Source organism: Emys orbicularis, chromosome 2 (genome assembly GCF_028017835.1).
Source record: "Emys orbicularis isolate rEmyOrb1 chromosome 2, rEmyOrb1.hap1, whole genome shotgun sequence".
Lineage (NCBI taxonomy): Eukaryota > Metazoa > Chordata > Testudines > Emydidae > Emys > Emys orbicularis.
Genome location: NC_088684.1, coordinates 183,661,489 through 183,685,445, shown reverse-complemented (window position 1 = coordinate 183,685,445; position 23,957 = coordinate 183,661,489). Strand labels below are relative to the sequence as shown.

Here is a 23,957-nt window from a genome sequence, read left to right as displayed (position 1 = left end):
TGGGCAATGCTCATACAGGTGCTCCAGTACAACTAGTTTAACCATGTCCTCCTGTAAGCCACCTCCCCAAGAGGTAGTAGCTAGGTCAACCGAAGAAGTCTTCCATCAACCTAGTGCAGTCTACACTGGGAGTTAGGTTGCCATAGCTACATCTCTCGGGACGTGGATTTTTCACACCCCTGAGAGATGTAGCTATACGGATGTAAATTCCTAGTGCACACCTTAGTTGGTTGCTTTTCTGAAGCCATTGAACAGGCCCATGTAGCGCTAAGGAAACTGCTGATCTACCCCGAAAACATACATCAGCATAGCTTCGTCTCTCAGGGGTGTGAAAAATCCACAGCCCTGAGACATATATGCATGCCAAACTAACCCCCAGCGTAAACAGCACTAAGTTGATGGAAGGATTCTTCTGTTGACCTAACTACCGCCTTTCATGGAGGTGGATTAACTACAACGATGGGAGACCCCCTCACCACTGTAATGAGCATCTTTACTGTGTCCCGCTACAGTGTTTTAAGTGTAGACATAGCCTCAATCTCTGAGGGCTTGTCTACACTTACATTTTATAGCGCTCTAACTTGCTGGCTCAGGGGAGTGAAAAATCACCCCCCTGAGCGCAGCAAGTCTGAGTGCTTTAAAGCGCTAGTGTAAACTGGCTCTGATCCCGTCGTGGAGCTGGATTACCAGAAGCGCGCGACCACACTCGCGCTTCAAAGCGCTGCCGCGGGAGCGTTCCCGCAACAGCACTTTGACCTTTCCAGTGTAGCGTGCCCTGAGAAGTCAAATGCTTGAAATTTTGCTGTCCTAAACAATTCTGTACCTTTTACACAGGGATAGAAATACCATTTTCCAAAGTGTGGCATTGTGCGAGACTTCAAGAGATGTTTCTTCAGTTTCTCAGCCAGTACACTGTATCACATAATAAGCAGCAACAAATAGTATGTTTCATCTTAACACTGTACAAAATGTTAATTAATTAATCCTTGAAACCCCCTGTGCGACAGGCAAGCTATTATCCCATTTTACAGACTGGGAAGTGAGGCAGAAAGCTTGTGACTTGGCCTGGCTCACAGAAGGAGTCAGAGTAGGGAATTAAACTAACAAATTCTTCTTTTAGTCTTCTGCATACACCACTAGACATTGCTTACATTGCTCAATGCTCAAGTGTCTGACCAAATTAAAAAAAAGACTTAAAATGTACATTTACTAGAAAGACTTCATAGGAAGTATGGGGTTTATACTATTGCAGAAACAATAGTAAGATACTGTCAGTAGAATACAAACCCCTGAGAGATGTAGCTATACTGTTTAGTGGGTGAGTTTCTCATTCATATTTTCTCCTTTGTGAAACACTGTCTTCCTATTTATTTTCTCAGTTTCTCAGGCCATATCACAGACATGGAAGTGCTGTTAATTGATTTTGTGTTTTTTGTACTAACAGTCAGTCACAATACCAAATACATTTCTCCTTCTGCTACAGAGGGATAAGTTTCATTTTTAGAATGTCAGAACATTTTTACCTGGCTAAAGGAAAACAAACCAAGTTCCCCTTCCTTGTCACAACCATATCCTTAAACTAAAGAAAGAAGGATCAGCAAACAATTATTGTTCAAATAATTGAATGCTTTATTAAGTACTCTTTCTACTCATACGCACAAGGCAAATAAACCTCAAAATGTGCTTTGTGCCCTGCATACCTCAATAAAACTACACAGATCATAAGATAATCAGAACATCTAATGACAATTTTTTATAATTATAGCAGTCAAACAGCATTATTTCTATTTAAAAGCACTGAAATTTTATATTTTTCCCATTAACTTCAGCTTATTTTATGTTGCAAAATACTTGGACAACACTTGTGCCAATACAGTAATGTTTTTTCCCTGTTCTACCTTTTTAAGTAAAGGCTTTTTAAAACCAAGAAATAAACAAGCAACAAAACATAAGCTTCAGAATAGCCTCAGATTTATAAAGCTCTATGCATCATAAAGAAAATTTTAAGTATATCAAAAAACTACCTCCTAATAAAGCAGACAGATCCAGGGAGTCCAAGAAAAAGGCAAGGAAGATGTAGGTGGAGATAAATAACTTGAGGATTTGTTTCTCATATCTAAGTTCAGGAATGCTTCAAAACGTCATAAGATGCTAAAAATGTATATTATGCAGAGCAGTAATTTTCTAACGTATTGGTGTCTCAAGCTATATCAGTTTGCCAGGGGACTGGCATTGGGACATAGACTCTTGCCACTAAGGCTGTGTCTATACCAGAGGTGGGCAAACTACGGCCCGCAGGCCCGACCTGCCCAGCCCCCGAGCTCCTGGCCCAGGAGGCTAGCCCCCGGCCCCTCCCCCGCTGTCCCCCTTCCCCCGCAGCCTCAGCTCGCTCGCTCCGCCGCTGGCGCAATGCTCTGGGCGGTGGGCTGCAGGTCTCTGTGCTGTGTGGTGGCGGCGGCATGGCTGGCTCCAGCCGGGCGGTGCAGCTGTAGCACCGCCAGCCACCGGTGCTCCAGGCAGTGCGGTAAGAGGGCAGGGAGCAGGGGGGTTGGACAGAGGGATGGGGAGTTCGGGGTGGTGGTCGGGGGGGGGCTGTGGATAGGGGTTGGGGGGAACAGGGGGTTGAATGGGGGCAGAGGTCCTGGGGGGGCAGTCAGGAAGGAGGGGGGGGTTGGATGGGGCAGCAGAGGGCAGGCAGGGGTAGTCAGGGGACAGGGAGAAGGGATGGTTGGATGGGGCAGAGGTTCCGCGGGGGGGGCGCATCAGGAATGAGAGGAGGGGTTGGATGGGGTGGCGGGGGTCCGGGGGCGGTCAGGGGACAGGTAGCGGGGGGGGGTGGATGGGGCAGGAGTCCCGGGGGGGGGAGCAGATAGGAGATGGGGGCCGGGCCACGACCCTCTCCCCTAACCGGCCCTCCATACAATTTACAAAACCCGATGTGGCCCTCAGACCAAAAAGTTTGCCCGCCCCTGGTCTATACAGTACTTGGGAGTTCAGTGGAAAAAATGCCCCACCAGTGCAAATACCAGTTCAAATAAACTAGTAGGAGCATTAGTGTATGCGAAGTTCCAGCAGTTTCTAGAGTTTTCAAACACTGTTATTCCCTACTTTGCAGAGAAATTGTGAGACTAGAATCATAGAATATCAGGGTTGGAAGGGACCTCAGGAGGTCATCTAGTCCACCCCCCTGCTCAAAGCAGGACCAATTCCCAACTAAATCATCCCAGCCAGGGCTTTGTCAAGCCAGGCCTTAAAAACCTCCAAGGAAGGAGATTCCACCACCTCCCTAGGTAACGCATTCCAGTGCTTCACCACCTTCCTAGTGAAATAGTGTTTCCTAATATCCAACCTAGACCTCCCACACTGCAACTTGAGACCATTGCTCCTTGTTCTGTCATCTGCCACCACTGAGAACAGCTGAGCTCCATCCTCTTTGGAACCCCCCTTCAGGTAGTTGAAAGCAGCTATCAAATCCCCCCTCATTCTTCTCTTCTGGAGACTAAACAATCCCAGTTCACTCAGCCTCTCCTCATAAGTCATGTGCTCCAGACCCCTAATCATTTTTGTTGACCTCCGCTGGACTCTTTCCAATTTTTCCACATCCTTCTTGTAGTGTGGGGCCCAAAACTGGACACAGTACTCCAGATGAGGCCTCACCAATGTCTAAATACAAGCAAGACTGTGAAGCATTCAAATATTATGGTAACTGGGGGGGAACAGGGGCAGATAAGTACAACACACAAACTCTCTGGTGTAGACAAGGCTTCAGTAGCTAAACTGAATCTGGAACAGGACAGTAGTGACCAACAAGCACTACCATTGACAGCAGTTGAATGGCTTATATGTAGGACCCCACAAAATTCACGGTCCATTTTGGTCAATTTCACGGTCATAGGATTTTTAAAATAATAAATTTCATGATTACAGCTATTTAAATCTGAAATCTCAGTGTTATAATTGTATAATTGAAGGGGTCCTGACCCAAAAAGGAGTTGTGGGGGGGAGGAGTGACGAGGTTATTGTAGGGGGCGTTGCGGTACTGCTACCTTTACTTCTGTGCTGCTATTGACAGCGGCGCTGCCTTCAGAGCTTGGCAGCTGGAGAGCGGCAGCTGCTGGCCAGGAGCCCGTCTCTGAAGGCAAAACCACTACCACCCGCATCACAGAAGTAAGTTTAGCATGGTATAGTATTGCCACCCTTACTTTTGTGCTGCTGCTGCTGGCAGGGCACTGCCTTCAGAGCTAGCCGCCCAGCTCTCAAGGCAGTGCAGAAGTAAGGGTGGCAATACCATAACCCCTCCTCCCCCCAAAATAACCTTGTGACCCCCGTGCAACTCCCTTTTGGGTCAGGACCCGCAATATGAGAAACGCTGGTCTCCCCCATGAAATACATATAGTATAGGGTAAAAGCACACAAAAGACCAGATTTCATGATACGTGACGCATTTTTCATGGCTGTGAATTTGGTAGGCCCTACTTATATTAAATGAACTTCTGATCTCAGGCCAGCTCCCAGTGGACTGGGATCCACATAGAAGAACAGCCTCCAAAATTAATATCTTTACAAACTGAAAGTCTCAAAGAGGCCAGGGACACGGAGGTGCCCCATTCCCTCCAAAAAAAATGGTTTCTGCTTCCTCATAGCTCAGGGCCATGCCACTTTGGAGGTGCTGTGAGAGAGCTTGCACTGCCTCTGCCCATATTATCAGTTACCTTTCATGAACATCAGCAGTAACTTCCAAACTATGGTTCATCATAATCAGCCACATCAATCCATTTCTCTTCATCAGTTGTATATGGGTAGGAGTCAGATGACAATCTGTCTTTTTTTTTAATCTCTAGGCTAAAATAACCACTCTCATGAAGAATGCAGGTATGGAAACAATGGTTTTGTCACTCATAAGGGCCCAAATTAGCCTCTTTTCCTTCACTAGTCAGGCATTTGTCATAAGACATATTAAGTTTAGAAAGACACAGTACACAACAGTAAACAGAAGCAATACTTGGAGAACTTGTAAATCATCTTTTACATAAGGAACTCAAATCACTTTAGAGGTATTGGGAATTAGTGTCTGTAAAGTCTTGGGCCTATATTATAAAGGACAAAGGGAAAAAAAACAGAATAAAGGACTAGCCCAGTCATACAGCAAGTCAACGAGAGTTAGGAACAGAACTCCAAAGCTCTACTAGGAGTTGAGATTAGAATTCATTGCACAAATGCAAAGCTCATGCCTGTGTAAAGCCACCCTGCAGCTAGGAGCGAAGCTGAGGGCTAGACTTGGCAGAGTGCTGGGCGAAGTGGAGGACCCATCACAGTCTGAGCGAACAACAGGCCCTTGATCCCTACAAGGAGGTGACAACAGTAAGTGTAGGCCTCTAAGACACAAAGGCAAAAAAGGAGATGCGGGATAGTAGAAAAAGTAAGAGAAAAAATATAGTAAAACACCTATCTTTTCAGGTGGGGGTTTGACTTTTAGCTATTGAACCAAATCATCATCATCATCACCACCATCAGAGTAGTAGCTATATCCCAGAGCAAGAAATGCCTTCCAAAAAGTGTATTTCTCAAAAAACTGCTACATTTTAAATGTGTTTTTTTGGGCGGGGAGAGGGGGGATAAGTAAAGGGAGAAGAAAATCTATCCTCTAACACTATGAGACAAACCTGAAACTAAATCCCTCCTCTATTGCACCAAAACCTCCTCCCCAGAACTACAAGACTTCCCTCATTCATGCAAACATAGTGGAAGCAACAAATACCCACTCAGATATGGGTTCTTTGGATATTGCCCACTAGGCATTATGCCTGCAGTGCTGCCTGTCCTGGGGTTATGAACCCATGCTTAAGAGGAAACACATCTCTATCAGTTATTTGCCTAATTTAAAAGATAATAGAATCATTCCTCACTCAGTGTCTACAAGCAAGGTTCATTATTGAGGAAAAACTTTGACACAGTAAGTAGGTTGAATGCAAAATTCATATACTAAAGATTTTCATTCTACTGAAGAGATCTTTGCTGCAGTATTACTATTGCATGAAGTACTTGTGTTTTCGATTCCACTTATCATATAAGAAAGAATCTTTCCTCAGGAAAGTGCCAGGTCTCATTTTCATGTTAGATCACATGATTCCAAGGAATTACTAGTAAATAAGGAAAAATATAAAGTTGTTTTGTGTTTTATTTTCTTGTAGAGATGATCTGCCCCAAAGAAAAAGATTTGTTAAGTTCAGTGTTGATAAATTACTCTCTGCTTACAGATGTGAAAAATGTTTACTTAAAAAAACAAACAGACAAACTTTGGGAAATTAAGATTTTATCCTATTTGACATCACAGTAGAAATGGTCCAAGATAAAATTATAACATTTACAAACTAATGATGGTTGATGAAAAATATTGATGGACAACCTCAAAATGAGAAATGTCCTGCGGTGTGAGACACCAAAAAATTCTAGTCTGCCCAAATTAATTTTAAAATACTTACTAAGTGCCAGACAAGCTGCCAGCCTGCACTTAGTGAATTAGTACAATTAGCATCACATCAGACTTGAGGCTGCAAATGAGAAGTGGCTTCCTTGCTTAGCGTATGTCTACATGTACAGCGCTACAGTGGCGCAGCAAAATAAATGGGTATTGTCCAACCAAGTCTGATAAGTTGCTAATTCCTCCTGAGTCCATGTTTAATACAAATAAGCAACTTGGGAACATAAAAAAATAAATAAAATAAATAAATTAATGGAGATATCCCATCTCCTAGAACTGGAAGGGACCTTGAAAGGTCATCGAGTCCAGCCCCCTGCCTTCACTAGCAGGACCAAGTACTGATTTTGCCCCAGATCCCTAAGTGGCCCCCTCAAGGATTGAACTCACAACCCTGGGTTTAGCAGGCCAATGCTCAAACCACTGAGCTATCTAATTACACTGCTCTACAGCCAAAATGCTTCTAAAATAAATGTACTCAAACTTTACTAATTCTGGGTCACTGAGAACGAAAATGATGCTTAAAATTGCTGATTGGCTCTAGTTTTCAAGATATGCTATTGGGTCAGTATATACGACCCTTGACTTGGGAATGGCGGAGGATAAGTGAGTTATAAAGGGAAGGGATCTCAATTTAAACCAGAAATGACTAAAATACATCTTTGACTGGATCTATGAATAAATCTATGACTGGGTTTGGACAGTACTTGCTTTTTAGGCAAAACAATGAATGATGCAATCTGAAGCTGGTATTGCATCATACATGATCAGGGCTGGCTCTAAGCACCAGCAAAAGAAGCTGGTGCTTGGGGCGGCACATTTTTAGGGGCGGCATGGCCGGCGCCAGAATGTCGCCCCTAAAAATGTGCCCCGGCCGCCCTAGCTCACCTCCGCCGCTGCTGCTGCCACGGCCCGCGAAACAGCTGATTCGCGCGCCGCTACTCGCCCTCCCTCCCAGGCTCTCAAACCTGGGAGGGACGGGGGGGGTTCCCGAGCGGCCGCGGCGGCGAAACAGCCGTTTCGCGCACCACTGCTCCCCCTCCCTCCCAGGCTTGGGAGCCTGGGAGGGAGGGGGAGAAGCGGCGCCCGTGCCGCGGCCACTCGGAGTCTCCCCCTCCCTCCCAGGCTCTCAAACCTGGGAGGGAGGGGGAGATCCCGAGCGGCCGCTGCTCCCCCTCCCTCCCAGGCTCTCAAACCTGGGAGGGAGGGGGAGATCCCGAGCGGCCGCTGCTCCCCCTCCCTCCCTCCCAGACTTGAGAGCCTGGGAGGGAGGGGGAGACTTGAGAGCCTGGGAGGGAGGGGGAGAAGCGGCGCCCACGCCTCGGCCACTCGGAGTCTCCCCCTCCCTCCCAGGCTCTCAAACCTGGGAGGGAGGGGGAGACTCCGAGTGGCCGCGGCGCGGGCGCCGCTTCTCCCCCTCCCTCACTCCCTCCTAGGCTTGAGAGCCTGGGGGGAGGAGGCAGGGAAGGGGTGGAGTTGAGGCGGGGCCGGGTTAATTAAAAAACGGGGGGGGGGGGGCGGCCAAAATTGTTTTTGCTTTGGGCGGCAAAAATCCTAGAGCCGGCCCTGTACATGATATGAATTGCATCATGTTATTCCTAGAAGTCATGGATGATGCAATCATAACGAAGCTTACATCACTCTGCTGAACAAATTGCCCTATATCAGCTCTAGAAATCATACAGTGTCGTGCTCTCTTATTTGTCAGTGTTTGATTTTGCAAAGGGACACATTTCTGTTTAGCCAAAGTGAGCAGAGATGCCTCGTACTTGTGTGAACAGTGCAGATAACTTCTGCTATGTTTGTGGTGAAGTGACTTTTGCATCACAAAAGCGCAGTATAACCACTATGGTTAAGAAAGCCTATCACCTTTATTTTGGCTGCAAAATTGGAGATCAGGACAAGAGGTGGGCCCCACACATATGCTGCAACACTTGTGCAACAAATCTTCGCCAGTGGTTGAACAGGAAAAGGAAATCTATGCCTTTTGCAGTGCCAATGATTTGGACAGAGCCAACAGATCATACCAGCAATTGTTACTTCTGCATGGTGCCTCCAGTTGGGAAAGGTGTATCAAAGAAGAAAAAGTGGACTGTGCATTATCCAAACATTCCATCAGCTATTCGCCCAGTACCCCACGGAGAAGGACTGCCGGTTCCTGATGCACCAGAATCACTCTCACTTTAGTCAGACGAGGAAGAGGAAGAGGATGAAACTTCTGGTCCTGAACCATCAATGTCACAGGACCCACATTTTCTCCCATCCTCCTCCTCTGAACCACACCTCATAACACAAGGTGAACTGAATGACCTTGTCAGGGATTTGGAACTACCCAAGAGTAAGGCAGAGCTGTTGGGCTCCAGACTACAGCAATGGAATCTCCTGGCAGGTGATGTTAAGGTTTCCATGTTCCGTGACCGTCAAAAGGATCTTGTCCCATTCTTCTTCATGGAAAGTGATCTTGTAGCCTGCAACAACATCGATGGTGTGATGGCAGCCCTCAACATGGTTCACGATCCAAATGAGTGGAGACTGTTCACTGATTCATCGAAGACGAGTCTTAAAGCTGTTTTACTGCATAATGGCAATGTTTTGCCGTCAATTCCAGTTGGTCATGCAGTCCATATGAAGGAAACCTATGACAACAAGAAACAACTTTTGAGGTGCATAAACTATGACCAACATCAGTGGCAGCTTTGTGGCCATTTGAAGGTTGTTGCTCTCTTGCTTGGTCTGCAGACTGGATACACAAAGTACTGCTGTTTTCTCTGCGAATGGGATAGTCATGCAAGAGATACCCACTACATCAAGAAAGATTGGCCATTCCGACAGTCATTGGAGCCTGGGAGGAAAAGTGTTCAGCATCCACCACTTGTTGAATCAAGGAAGATTTTGTTACCACCCTTACACATCAAGCTGGGTCTGATGAAGAACTTTGTCAAGGCCATTGACAAAACACAAGCAGCTTTCAAGTACCTCCGTGGAAAATTTCCAAGGTTAAGTGAAGCTAAGATAAAGGAAGGTGTCTTTGTTGGTCCTCAGATTCGTGAACTTCTTCGAGATGATGCATTTGACCATGCACTGCATGGCAAGGAAAAGACGGCATGGAAAGCCTTCCAGTTAGTGGCAATAAATTTTCTCGGAAACAACAAGGCAGACAACTATAGGTTGTTGGTGGAAAACCTCCTCAAGGCATACAAAAGTCTTGGTTGCAACATGTCACTAAAGATACATTTTTTGCCCTCTCATCTAGATTTTTTCCCACCAAACTGTGGAGCAGTGAGCGACGAGCACGGCGAGCGATTTCACCAGGACATTGCAACAATGGAGAAACGCTATCAGGGCAAATGGAGCCCATCAATGCTTGCAGACTATTGCTGGACAGTGACAAGAGATGCTCCATTTAATGAATACAAGAGACAAGCCAAGAAGCGCCGAGTAGACACTGAATAGGACTAAACTATGTACATAATAGTTTTTTGCCTTTTGTTTCATAATAAATTTTATTTATATAACCCTTTTGCTGATTTTTAAAGTGTTACATAAACAGGACAGGTGAAATATTATCATGTAAAGCAACCATAAACACATGAAAAGACCTAGGTTTACAATTTATGATTAAAACTCTACTATCTACACAATATACATAGACATAAAATGTAAAAACTTAAATATCTTAGAAACAGTAGCCAATCAGTTGTTTTAATTGTCATATTTGAATTCAGCACATCAAAATACATAATAAATAGCACATTTTATCTCTGAAGCAGACGACGTCTCAAAAATTGTAGACCACTGTTATGTATGATTACAAAGAGACATTGTGAAAAAAACATTTTCTTTTCACACAGCCACATTTGAAATCCAGTTTGTCCCTTGATAAGTTACCTTTTAAAAAATGTTCTAGTGTAACATTATTGTATTGTTTAGTTCCATGGATTTTTCAGTCTTCCAATAGTATTTTTTTCTATATAATAACAATGTTTGTTAGTCTATTCCAAGTATTCCAACAATATTTTTAATCAGTAATGTTTTCTCCTTAAACCAGATCTTAAAATAAGTCATTATTTTTCTCTCTGAATATCTGTGGTTCAAAATGAATGAGGGAGCAAGTTTAAGTTCATTAGTCATATATTATTTTGCATATAATATTTACTGTTTTATAGATTGAGTAGATGTATATGGCACTTGTCTTGGCACGGACATATTATTAAGATGGCACACAAATTATTAAGCAAGTTTACTAAGGAATGCCACTAAAAGCTTTGGTGACATGATAAGATCAACAACAATGGACACAGACTCAACATCCAGGCAGACCAGCTAGAGATCAATCCAGGTGGTGTTTGATTTGCAAAGAGGCTACATCCCTTTGGGGTTTGCCATGATGATGATGATATGGCACTTTAACAAAAAAATAAATATACGGAAATAACCTCCTCACAATAAAGCTAATGGTCCAGGGCAAATTTAAACTGATGCTATTTGTGATCATACATAGAACAAAACAAGTCAAACACACAACAGATGATGGCCACTTTAAACACTTCATTATTTCCACCCTCTACCTTTTCATGTTTTCAATACAAGAGAAGGAAGGAACTTTGTAAGATTTGCATGAGAAAACAAATATTTTGCAGAAAACTGTTTCTTAAGGAGGTGACAACCACTAACACAAACAAGGCAATGCAATACAAGTCAACATAATTAGTCAAACTGCAGGCTTCATAGTTTTAGTGGAGCAGGCTAGTAATGTCATGCATTATGTTTACTTTTTATCTCACTAGTTGGATTGTGTGCATTTTTGTCCCAGGGTCTAAATGCGTGATTCACATGGTTCTTTTAGTAATCACCAATGAAGTAATCAATCAATGAAGAGTGTGTGTTTTAAAAATAAAAGTGATAAAGCCCAGGAATTATTTATTTGATTGGTTGGTCAAGTAGAGCTGATGTTTCATCAACATGTGCTCAATCCATATTAATACACGGAACCAGCTGTTGTCTGTGGAATCAGCATTTGCTGGAATAATAGAGACTGAGCATTTTAATCAAAGTGGTAGTACCAAAGACCTGCATCACAGCACTGGAACCCACTGTGGATCTGCTGGGGTTTAGGATTCCTGCTTCCCATCCCACACCCATGAAAATCCACATCAGGGCTTTGTGTGAAAATGAAGGGATTCTTTTGCCTTTGGGAAGGGCCTGCGGAGGAAGTAGACAGATATTATATTTCCTGTGGTTCTGACAGTTGCCTCGGACTGTAAAAATGGCAAGAACCTTGCAAGGGTCTCATCTGCCCCCTCTTCTAAGAAAATATTAATAAGTCTAGGGTAGAGACAGTAGAAATGGCCACCCTCTGGTGCTCCTGACAGTCCCCCAGGAGCAGACCTCGTCCAACTCCCTAACCCATGAGTAACCTAAATGCCACCGCTTGTAGGGTGTAAATGGAAAAATTCATATGGGGCGGGGGGGGGAGGGAAATCAGTTGAGTCACTGGGGGAGGTGGGCAGGAGACAGCCACTTAAGACAGAAGCCACTGTTAACCAGAGTAGGTCAAAATGCCATGGCCATGTTGTGAAGCAAGAAAGGGAAATAGGATCTGTTAACACTGCTGAGGGGGAAGAACATGGAGGGAAAAGAGCCTCCACCCACATAGACACTGCTATTTCTTTCTATAAAACATTTCTGCAAAATCTGCCCTCTCCATCCACAACACAAAACGTTATAAGTTCTTCAGCTGAACTGGGAGCCTAAAATGCGGCACCAAAAACTTTAGGTTCAAAGCTTTTTTTTCTTCAGAGCAGCAGCTGGGCTTGGAGAGGGAAGGAAAGAGTGGCATCCTTTTTCAAGTCCTACTTTTAGCACCCCATCCCTTCGAAATATACCTATAGCTGCCTTCTTCCCTATACTACCCTCCTCAACCTCGTCCCCAGAAAGAAACAGATTTTCCTTCCCAGGAACCCGGAAGACTTGCCTCTCTGCAACCAACCACCTCTCCCTCCACACTGTCCCTGTATTTCCAGGAACATCTTCCTTGCCCTCAAATTTCACCCTCCCTCCCCCATGCCCCTCAATGGCCATCACTTCCCCAAATCTATCCTTTCTACTCCTATTCCCCTGATCAACCTACTCCCCAAAACCAGTTCTTACGTCTCCCTAATCAAACTAAATTACAGTTGGCCACACCTCCACCCCAAGTCAATTTCTGCCATCCCCTACCTACTTTTGTGGAACCTCTTTCTGCCTCCTTTCTCTACTGTCCCAACTGCTGCACTGCGGGGTCTCCTTCTCCCCTTCACACGAAGGCTACGTGGCTCTAGCCCACTGCTCTCTCTCGCTCTCTATGCCTGCTCCCCTCCTCTTAAAGGAGCAGCAGCTCAGAGGTGGCTTTGCTCTTCACTTCCCCTCCCCCAGAGATGGGGGGAGCTACTGGGGAGACATTTTCAATTTAGAATCAAACACATTTTCTTCTTAACACAGACCCCATCAAAGGCCGCACTTAGGAGCATCAGGGCCAGAAGTTGGACACTAATGGCATATTCAGCAATCTGGTCTGAAGAGTATCAGGGGGTAAGAGCGACTGTAGAAATGGCATGAGATGGTTCCATGTTTGTCTAAAAGAAATTATTTCCATATCAAATGTGCTCAATTTACAAGTAAAATAATGCGTTTTCTAATTGCCAGCCCTGCAAACTTCCTTCTCATCACTCATAAGGATGCTTGAAAAAAAATAAACCAAAGAGAGGACAGCAATAGCGAAGAGTTTCTTAAAACACCAAAATGTTATTTTATATTTGCATTTAATGTACAACAATAGAGTTTACACTATTGTTACACAGTTACACTAGCACAGCTATGATTACATTATTCAGCCAAGAAAGGGATATGGTACCACAAAGATGAATGACTAAAAGTAGTAAGGAATTGTTGTTATCCCTATTCTAATTGTTTCTATACTACAGAGGTTCTCAGACTGGGGGTTGGGACCCCTCAGGTGGTCGTGAGGTTATTACATGGGGGGGAGGGTGTCACAAGCTGTCAGCCTCCACCCCAAACCCTGCTTTGCCTCCAGCATTTATAATGGTGTTAAATATATTTAAAAGTGTGTTTAATTTATAAGGGGGGGGGTCTCACTCAGAAGCTTGCTATGTGAAAGGGGTCAGCAGTACAGAAGTTTGAGAACCACTGCTACAGTAGCTGAAACAGTTATTAAAACAGGTGTACCAAAAAGGAAGGCACAAAACAAAAACAAAAGCTACCCACTTGAAAACATTTCATTGATTTAAAGTATTATATTTGTCTTTTCCATTTATTTGATCACTAAATATAATATTTTATAACACACCACACACCTTCTCTGTAATTATATTCTTGGCATCCAAGAGATTTCTTTATTATAGCAAGGGGATTGTTAGTGAAGGAATGTTTATGACGGACTACCCTGAACTGACAGCTAGAGCTTTATAGCACAGAAGTAGCCATCTCACAAAAAGCTTTATGATGAAAATGCACCAAATTAAAAATGTAGGTCTGATTTTCAGAAGTTCAGAGCATCCACAACTTTGACTAAAATTAACATAAGCTATGGGTACTCAGCTTTAAAAGCCAGGCCTTAAAAGTCTTCATTTCCACTTGTTGATCAGACTACCAGTGCAACACCAACATATTTTGTTTTTCTATTCTCCATCCTTATAATATATGGAGATATACCTATCTCATAGAACTGAAAGGACTGAAAGGTCATCGAGTCCAGCCCCCTGCCTTCACTAGCAGGACCAAGTACTGATTTTGCCCCAGATCCCTAAGTGGCCCCCTCAAGGATTCAACTCACAAACCTGGGTTTAGCAGGCCAATGCTCAAACCACTGAGCTATCCCCCCCTGTATATAAAAGGTATGGCATCATCTGCAGCTGCTTTTCTTTTGTTAAGTCATGAGAATTCTGAAGCAAGCCTCTTAGAGGAAGAAATTATTATTATTTTGATAGCAGTGAGCAAACAGCCTTCTACCCCCACCAACAGCTGAGTTGCAAGGGCAAAGACCAAACAAATAATAGCCTCCTGTATCAATATGACAACACAAAAAATGCTAAATATGTTCTTGAAGCTTAATAATATACAGCAAGAGCAGGAAAAGGCTGTTCTGATACAGGTCCCTCCTTCCCTTCTCCCACATCAATTCATATAAAACATTCTAGATTTCAGATGTATATATATGATATCTGGTCAACAGGAACTAATGACACTATTTTACACTCTCCATCCCGTGGGCAGTCACCCCACAGCAACAGATCTGGTAAACTGCCACTCACTTCTTCACAACATATCTAAGCTTAACAGCATCTCTAAGATTCAATATGGGGCCCTGAGGAGTTGTGGGTTTAAGAAGCTAGCTAGTGCATTATTCTGTTTAGAAAGAATGCTTTCAAGGTACACATTTTGTCTCAAAGATTTAAAAGCAAAGGGAAAGCATGTATCAGTAAGTAATCCTCAAAATGTTACATAAAAAGTTTAATAAAGGAATTGGCTGAAATGCTCAAAACAATATTTTTTTTTACTTTGTTTAGCTGAAGGTAGTGCAAAGTCCAGGAGAAAGCAAAGAGAGCAGTAATGAGGAAAGCTTGAGCAGATTACAGAGAGTGGAAGAGGATATATACATGAAAGAGTGGGAGAGAGAGAGAGTTATGAAATAATTTGAAAGTAGCAGCACCTTAGGTTGTTCACAGAAGAAAATGAGAACAGAGGGCAGATGTTCAAGGCAGAAATGGATAAGAAGAGATAGATATGATCAGGTACACAAGAAAGCATGATGGCTTTGGTGACAATATTTTGTACAGACTGAAAGAAAAAAAGTGAGGAAAGAACAAGTGGAGACCATAGAGGTGGTGGTTATAGAAAGTGAAAAGTTAGCAGGACTTGGACAAGAGAGTAGGCAATAAGATTCTCAATTTAAGCGTTATGCCAAAATCTTAATGTTTACCTCAGAAATTACTGAAGTCAACCTTACCAAACACCTACAGTTGTCTATTTTAGACAGCTGGGCAGCACAATAGAAAACTTAAAGCATCACTGAAACTAGTCTGACAAGGTCTATGTTTAAGGGAATCTAACCTGTACTAAGGGAGGAATTAAAGGTTAACATGGCAGGCTAATAAAATTACAATTTTATATTTTCCCCTACAATACATATTTCCTGCCATCAGACAAACAAGGAAACCAATCAGTCTTTTTAAATGTTGTAAATGTTCCCCCCAAAAAACCCTTTAATCCACTATGCCATTTCAGGCCCCAGTCCTGTAGACACTTGTATAAAGTTAAGCACATGCACATGTGAGCAGTGTGTTTGCAGGACTGGGGCACAGTACGTGTAAGACTGAGAAAACTGCAGTGCAGTACCTGTTACCAAAATGCATGGACTGGAGCAATGCCTCTTTCATAATTTTTTTAATCATAAATTTGGGTGTTCTATGAAAAAGAGAAATAAAATGTGGAAGAGGTAAAGATACCAGCTAAAATAATCTTCTGCTGAGTTAGGTAAGATGCTAACAGTCATTGTGAGCTCCCATAGAGTCCTCCTCCACAACCTGTTGAGCAAAAGGGAGAGTCTTGTCAACAGTCCCATACTCGATCTGAGGACAAACACACAATAGCCATGACATACTTTGTTTGTAAACAATGGGTTAGTTATGTTTACTGGGTTTGAGCATTACAATATTAGCCTGTGTGCTTTTCACTCTTTATTGGACCACACAAATATTTAAAATTGAGAGAATAAGATTTCCTTTCATTTTCAACAGTAGAGAAGTAGGGAGAGTGCCATCATTTCATTTTACTCAGAAGACATAGAAGAATTACTGATTAGATGCAACTGATCTGGTTTCATGTCCAGTCATGTTTTAACATTATATGTTGTCTGAATAAACATGATCTTTAACAATAAGCAGGCAATATATGATATGTTAGTTCAAATAGAGTATAGCATTGAACTAAATATTCATTGATCTTAACTACATAAACTTTTGTAAGTATATTGCTTAATATATTGATTTTACCCAATTTCTTATTAAAAGTCTTCCTTAGAAAACATTTTTTTGCTCAGAAGTAAAATTAGCACTATAATAAATTGTGATTCAGACCCAGAACATTATTCGCTCTTTCCTCTAAGGGATACCAAGATTTCCACTATCTTGAAAAATGATTATAGTTTGAAAGGGAGAGAGGAATTACTAACATTGTCTTAAGCGAGGTAGATGCCCTGCAAGCTTCCCCAGATATCTCTACTTACACACCCCAAACCTGACCTGCAACACTGCTATTCTAACTCTTGGGTTTCTCTTGAGCAGAGACCATCATGGTGCCAAATTCTGTTGGTTAAGTGTGCACACAGCATAAGTGGGTGCACACAGAACGAACAGTCAAAAGCTTACAATGAAAATAAATATTCTGGAACCAGTTCTTTTTTCATACTGTGGAAATTACACATCTTGTAATTAATTATACTGTTGAAGTTATATTAATATAGTTTCCTACCCTAGTTCATAGAGCACCAAATACATTGCAAAGGGGATATTTCTTCTAATTTTGGTACTACAACTGACTACTCAATAAAAGAACTGCAAACTCTGAACATCAATTGCACAAAGTGGGTGGGAGAAAGGAGAATATCTGGATCTCTGGAATATGTACTTCTTACATGTCTCCCAGAAATTTATGTGGAACTCTTAAATCTTTAGTCTTACACTTGCAAGCCATTACATATTTTTAATATTACTGTAATTTAAAAACGACCCCTGAAGCCATACCATGTACAAATACAGTTAAATTGAAATAAACTTCACTGATGGCATAAGAAGAAGTCAGGAACAAGCTTCGAAGTTTGTAATTAAAAAAAAGGGACAGTCCAAAAACAACCAAAAAAAGAGGACTTGCAAAATGTATTATAATTTATAAGAAATGCAAATCTAATACCATAGTACTTAACTCCCAGAGTTGGGTGAGCTGTAGCAGCTCAAACCAACCCAACTATGGGCTGTCAAGAATTCAATTTTCAGCTGAACTCTGTTAAAGTCAAGGCAGCAGCAGATCCCAGTGGATCTCTCAGCAGCATGTTTCAGAGAGGTGCAGAGAATGCCGCGCGCAGCCCGGTAAAGCTCAGAGAAGAGAGACGTGTCTGTACAAGAACCCGAGGACCCTTGTAGTTACCTACGCCGCTACTACCCTTGTGTATTCACCGCAGAGAGAACCCCCCCCCCCCCAAGAGAGATACCCGTGTGGGACAAGGAGAGAATTATGCCTCAGCCATAAGGTACAACGTTGGCACAGTCTGACACAGCAATTCTGCAACTTCAGTCGGAAATGTCAGCGTGCACCTGGGTGTGTGACATTACCAGGCCTAATACGGAGCCATTCCTGCACTTTAGACTTATCGCCTGCCAGGAACCGCAAAGAAGTTTGGGGGGGGGGGAGAGGTTACTCGCTCCCTCCCCGAATAGCGCCGCACGGCGAACACTAGATGCGACCCCCGCCCCCCAAACACAACACGCCGCCCCCCCGGCCAAAGGGGCCTGAACCAGCGGCGTGACCCCAGAGACAAGCCCGGCTCTTTGCTTTTCCCTGCAGAGCTACAGGTGCGGGCTGTGGGCGCAGTGACCGCCTCTTACTGAACCGAGGCGAGAGGAAACAGGAAAGGCAGAAATCCCAAGGGGGCAGCTACAGCGCCCCACACATCCCCAGGCCCCTTGCACCGCGAATCCCCCCCCCCCCCCATCACTTGGGGGGGGGGGGGCGGCACACAAACGGCATTAACATGAGCACGAAGCCATTACAATGTAGCAGCTCAGATGCGCGGGGGAGAGAGGGAGGAGATGGCGGCTCCCCCTGCCTATGCAGCACGCCCCCACCGGGCACACACACACCCCGAGTGCCCTAGCCCAGGGATCGTGGCAGTCCCGGGGGTGAGGAGCAGGTGCAGCTCACGGGGGGAGGGGAACAGGTGGGTGTTTCCTCCATACGCACTGCCGGGGAGGGAGAAGCAGATGCGGGTGGTTTATACCGACTGGAAGGGGGAGCCCCCGGGGAAAGGAGAGGGGCAAACAGGGGCCGCCAGTCTAGTCACCTGGAGGGCAGGTGCATGTAACGCACGCTGGGGGGCAGGGGCGTGTCAAAGGGCTCCACAAGGTGCATGCTATTGGGGAGGGAGGAGTGCGCGTGCAGGCAAGTGTGTGGTACTCACAGGGGGCTGCAGCGCGGTACTAGGGGGGCCACAGCGTGGTACTCACCGGCAGCTCCACGTTGACGTCGGTCCCATCCAGCAGGAGGACCCGGCAGTGCAGCGCCGCTTTGCTTTCTCCGGCCGCCGGGATGTGGACGGCAGCTCCGGCGCTGTGCCCAGCTCCTCCGGGGTGCGGGGAAGAGGGGAACCCCTCCGCGGCGGCGGCTCCTCTCAGCCCCCCGTCCCGCTCGTCCCCCGCCCCAAAGGCGCCTCCTCGCCCGGCTCCACGTCCAGCTCCTCGCCCGTAGCGCTGCATCGACCGCCGGCCAAAGGTCCTGCGCAGGAACCGCAGCATCCTGGGGGCGCCCTACCCGGCCGCTCACACCCCCGAGCCCGCAGCTCCGCGCCCAGCCTCGGGGAGCCTCCCAGAGCAACCCAGCAGCGCCGCCCGCCGGGAGCCAGGCACCGGGGCCAGCCCTCCCCGGCTCCCAGCTCCGCCCTCTGCAGCGCCGCCCGGCAGAGAGAAGGGGGCGGGGGAGATGCAGCCCCTCTTGCAGCGGGAGCCGCGCCGCGGGGCGGCCAGGGGGAGCTGCTGCTGCTGAGGCGGAGCGCGATGCAACCTGTAGTGGCGGCGGCTGGGGGAAAGGTCCCGCGACGGCCGCCCGTGCACTGGCGCTGCTAGCCCCGGCTCCCACCCGGCTGCCCGCCGAGTCTGCGCCGCCACTCTGCCCTGAGGTGCCGAGGTGCTCGCCCCGCGGGGCTGCCGGGCTCCCACCTGCTCCCCGCTCCGGCGGGGCGCGCGCACACGCTCAGAGCGGGGAGGGCGCCTGCGCCGGGACTGCCCCCGCTCCACCTCCGGCCAGGGAGGGACAGGGGGGCAGCGGCCGGTCTGGGCGGGCCGGGGAGGCGGAGGAAGGTTCAAGCGAAGCGTTTCACCTGCGAGCTCGGAAATTCCCACCTTGCCTGCCCTGTGCACTGGTAAGGCAGCTGCCTGCTGCCCTCTACTGACCCTCGCTGCCATGGGGAGGCGGCTGGGACCTCTGGGGCGGGACGAGACATGTGTGCTCCAAACTGACACTGCAAAGTTGCGGGGGGGAGGGAGGGGAGAGCGAGACGAGGAAATCTATTAGAGTTTGGTTATTGTGTGTGATTCAGGCCGCGATCCAGCCTTGCTCCTCCCCGCTGTTATTTCATTACCCCCTTCCCCCAGTCTCGGGCAGTCCCTTGTCTCTCGCCTCCTCCCCTTACCCCTGCACTCTGCCAGTGGGGCTCCTACACCACAGGACCGATGGCGAGCACTGCTTCTAGCTGCTAAAATGCCGGGGCAGCGGCAGCAGGTGAAGCTAGAGAACATGTCACTGCATCTGCCCTCCGCCCGCAATACCTGTAGTAAACACTGCTCCCTGCTCTGCCCAGAGGTTTCAGATCAAAGGGACAGCTGCGCCAGCGCCTGGTAGGGCAGTTTGCTAAGTTAATTTCCATATTGTAATCATGTTACAACAGAAAAACGTTACAGGTTCCCCCTACCATGGATTCAGAACCCCCTTTCATCCAGCCATAAAGTTGGTCAGCTTTTCCCCCCTCCACCCCCATCACTATCACACACACCAAACACCAGTGTGCAGCCCTCAAGTTGAGAGCCGGTGTCTTAGATAGCTGCAGGACACTCATAGCTGATCTGGGACAGTAATAAACCTATGGTGGAGGGGGGAGGATAATATCTAGACACTTAAGAAAACGTTAAGGACCACAGGGAAGAGATAAAATGGGAAAGTGAACTGAGAAAATGAGTGAATAAAAATGAGGGCAGCAGGAAATAATAACATATACACACAGTATTTTTGAAAGCAGTCCAGGCCATCTGAGAAGGACCTGATGCACGTTCACAGAAATGGGATGGATCAAGGACATGCATAGTACATCTTGTATCCAGGGTAGTGCTAGAGAGGGGACACTTGGGAACACCTTGTTAAAATTTCACTAAATAATTGAAGGGAGGATAAGAGAAATTTCTCTGTTTCTGATTAAATGTACCCATCCCCTAGACACTATTAAGTCAGTCCTGCAAAAATCACATTCTTAGGTCACATACAAATACTGCCTTCAGAATCATCACTGTGTATTTTAAAAAATAATAATTCCCAAGGGGAGGGCATTCTCCCGAATTTCCCACCTCTTCCTTTACTTTTCAGGCTAAACAGCAGTCCTCCTTCCTTGGTTATGGCTACAAATCAAATAGATAGTTTTGAATAAAATCCTTCACCCAGTCTCTCTGCAAACACCGCAGCCTGGCGTTACAGCAGTTAGTATGGCTGGAGGAGGGGACATCTGTAGAAGCCCTATGTTTAAAATATTGGCAGTACATCATTTCTTATGAAAGCAACAAAGGGCACAATTCCATTCATCCACCTTGCATCATTAGAACAAATGGATGTAAAGCATTTTCTTGCACTAAAGGGCTTGGACATCACTGCTAAATTATCTGGTAGCAGCAGCTCTGCATCTCCTCCCATTGTTCCACACTACACAAGGGGCTCAGACCTGAAGTGCTCACTCTGGTAAAAAAAATCATTGGATTAGCAAGATATTTGGGCTGATATTTCCCCCAACTCTATAGTTATTTAAAGCAGCATTGCTGGAAATGGGGAAGTGCATGTCTCTTTTCTTCATCCAGTACTACTAGAGATTATATTTGCACAGACTTCAATTTGCATTTCTTTGTATTTCCCAAGTTTGCCATTATTAGGAATCTTCAAATCAAGTGTCATAGGTTAGGGTTCTTTCTTCTGTGAACATTACAAGGCAGATTCTCCAGTCCAGTAAGACCATTTTACACTACATAAGCAGCACAAAATACTCTTAAAGTGACAGAAATCTGGCAGTGGTGGCTCTCCTACCTCCTGAATGATCCTTATCCGTGGTGTAAAGGGAGAGACAGCATGTCGGGGATGGGGATGGGACATGGTGGAAGGGTGGGCAACTCTGACTTGGTGAGCCACAAGCATCTTCCTGCAGCCCCTGAGAAACAAGCCCTTTGCGGGGGGAAAGTATGAACATCTTTTTCAAACCCTAATCAATCGGAGGGTTATATGAATTATACCTGCTTGACTTTCACTACCAGCATACAAAATATTGTCCAGTGGCTACACTAAAGAGAAACAGTACTGTTATAAAGGAGCCACACACATGCTGTGATTCCATCAGATCTCCTAAATGATGCAAGGTTGAACCTGATCAATATGTGGTTAAGAGTCCTTCAAAGGAGACCTGGTTGCTGCAGGAAGTGATGCTGGTGATTCAGTAACCAGCACTCTGAGAATCATAGAAATGTTACATTCTGCCTGCCCACATTCCCCTTTCAGTTTTGAGTGGACATGCCCTCAAGTGATACCATGTGCTGTTAAACATCTGCTGCGCTCCATCCTCAAGGTGGCTGCAACTTATTTGTGGGTGAAGATATTCCTCTTAGAATCATAGAAATGTAGGTGCTAGACAAGACCTCAAAAGGTCATCAATTCCAGCCCCTGCTTTGAGGCAGGATTAAGTAAAACTAGACCATCCCTGACAGATGTTTATCCATCCTGTTCTTAAAAACCTCCAGTGATGGGGATTCCATACCTACCTCACAGGAGCAATAAAAGGCTTAAACAATATTGAAAAACACTTTGAGATGCTCAGATTGACACTGCTATAAAGGTGTACATTGCAGTATAATCTTAATCAAGATAGCCCCTTAGATGGGACTTCTTCCTACTGTGGGGTTCTTATACCTTACTCTGAAGCATCTGGTACCAGTCACTGCCGGAGACAGAATAGTGGACTAGATGGAGCATGTGTCTGATCCAGTATAGCAATTCTTGTGTTCCTATGGACATCCCCCAGGAAACCAAATTAGCATAACTGCATGAGTAGAAATAACTGCAGTTTAATTGGGCCAGTATTTGCAAAAAAGCCCCTTAGTGGCATTTGGGCAGTGCCAAGAGGGTAAGTGGTGTGTAACCACTTGTGACGTACTAACCATTACCAAATAAACAACGATGAAATGTAGTAAAAATATTTCTATTTGTGTAATTTCATTCAGTATTTTGTTTCAATTTAAGTGTCTGGCTGTTTAAAAAACAAAAGACACCACTTCTTAATGGAGACAGTTACTATTGGATGTCCTAATTAAGATAATTTTATTGTGGTGGTATATGCACTGTCTAAAAATTAGAGACCTCTTTCTTTTCATATTTTGTGTCACTGTCTACGCATTTGTGGATTTTGCTGCTCTGCCAGACTTTCACTATGTAAAAAAGAAGAGTACTAAATTTAAATTGCACATAGCTAGATTTTCTTTTTCTGCAATGTGGTAAAAATTTTATGTGTCTTTACTGAGAGACTAAAATGGGACATTTTGCAAGCTTTTGCTAGAATATGTTTCAGCTTTCAGTCCTCCTTAAAAGCAACTTGCACAAAAGGGCTCAAACAACACGCACACATGGTATGGACCCATTGTCTGTGTTAATAAAACTAGAAAGAGAGATCTTTAGAAGATATGAAGATTATTTGGTCTTTTAGGTTTGAGAATTTGTTGATTGTGCTAACCCCATAGACAACAATGAAACTAGTTTGGAAAAAAGTCATTGAAGGAGATGCTTTTTAGCATGACAGCCCTCGAGTTATGATCTTCCTGTGTCAAGTATCAGAGGGGTAGCCGTGTTAGTCTGGATCTGTAAAAAGCAACAGAGGGTCCTGTGGCACCTTTAAGACTAACAGAAGTATTGGGAGCATAAGCTTTCATGGGTAAGAACCTCACTTCTTGCATCTGAAGAAGTGAGGTTCTTACCCACGAAAGCTTATGCTCCCAATACTTCTGTTAGTCTGAAAGGTGCCACAGGACCCTCTGTTGATCTTCCTGTGGTGCATCGCAGTCACATGTTTGTTTACTTTCCCAAACACCATGTCAGTTATGTGAATATGCCTAATATTACCCTATTTCTGGATTGCTTTGTACACAGACACACACCAAGAGGAAAATGCAAAGGTAACTATAGTATCAGAGGGGTAGCCGTGTTAGTCTGTATCCACAAAAACAACGAGGACTCCAATGGCACCTTAAAAACTAACAGATTTATTTGGGCATAAGTTTTCATGAGTAAAAACCCACTTCTTCAGATGCATGGAGTGAAAATTACAGATGCAGACATTATTATACTGACACATGAAGAGAAGGGAGTTACCCTACCAGTGTTTACAGGGCCAATTCAATCAGGGTGGATGTAGTCCACT

At 45.0% G+C, this 23,957-nt stretch overlaps 1 protein-coding gene across 1 annotated transcript in view; it reads right to left on the bottom strand.

Moving 5' to 3' along the window:
• EPB41L4B (erythrocyte membrane protein band 4.1 like 4B) overlaps positions 1 to 19,041 on the bottom strand; it is a 263,118-nt gene extending 244,077 nt beyond the window's left edge. The window contains 1 exon segment of the mRNA XM_065399132.1: positions 18,754 to 19,041. Coding sequence (XP_065255204.1) covers positions 18,754 to 19,041 — 288 coding nt within the window.
• Between the last annotated feature and the right edge of the window lie 4,916 nt (positions 19,042 to 23,957).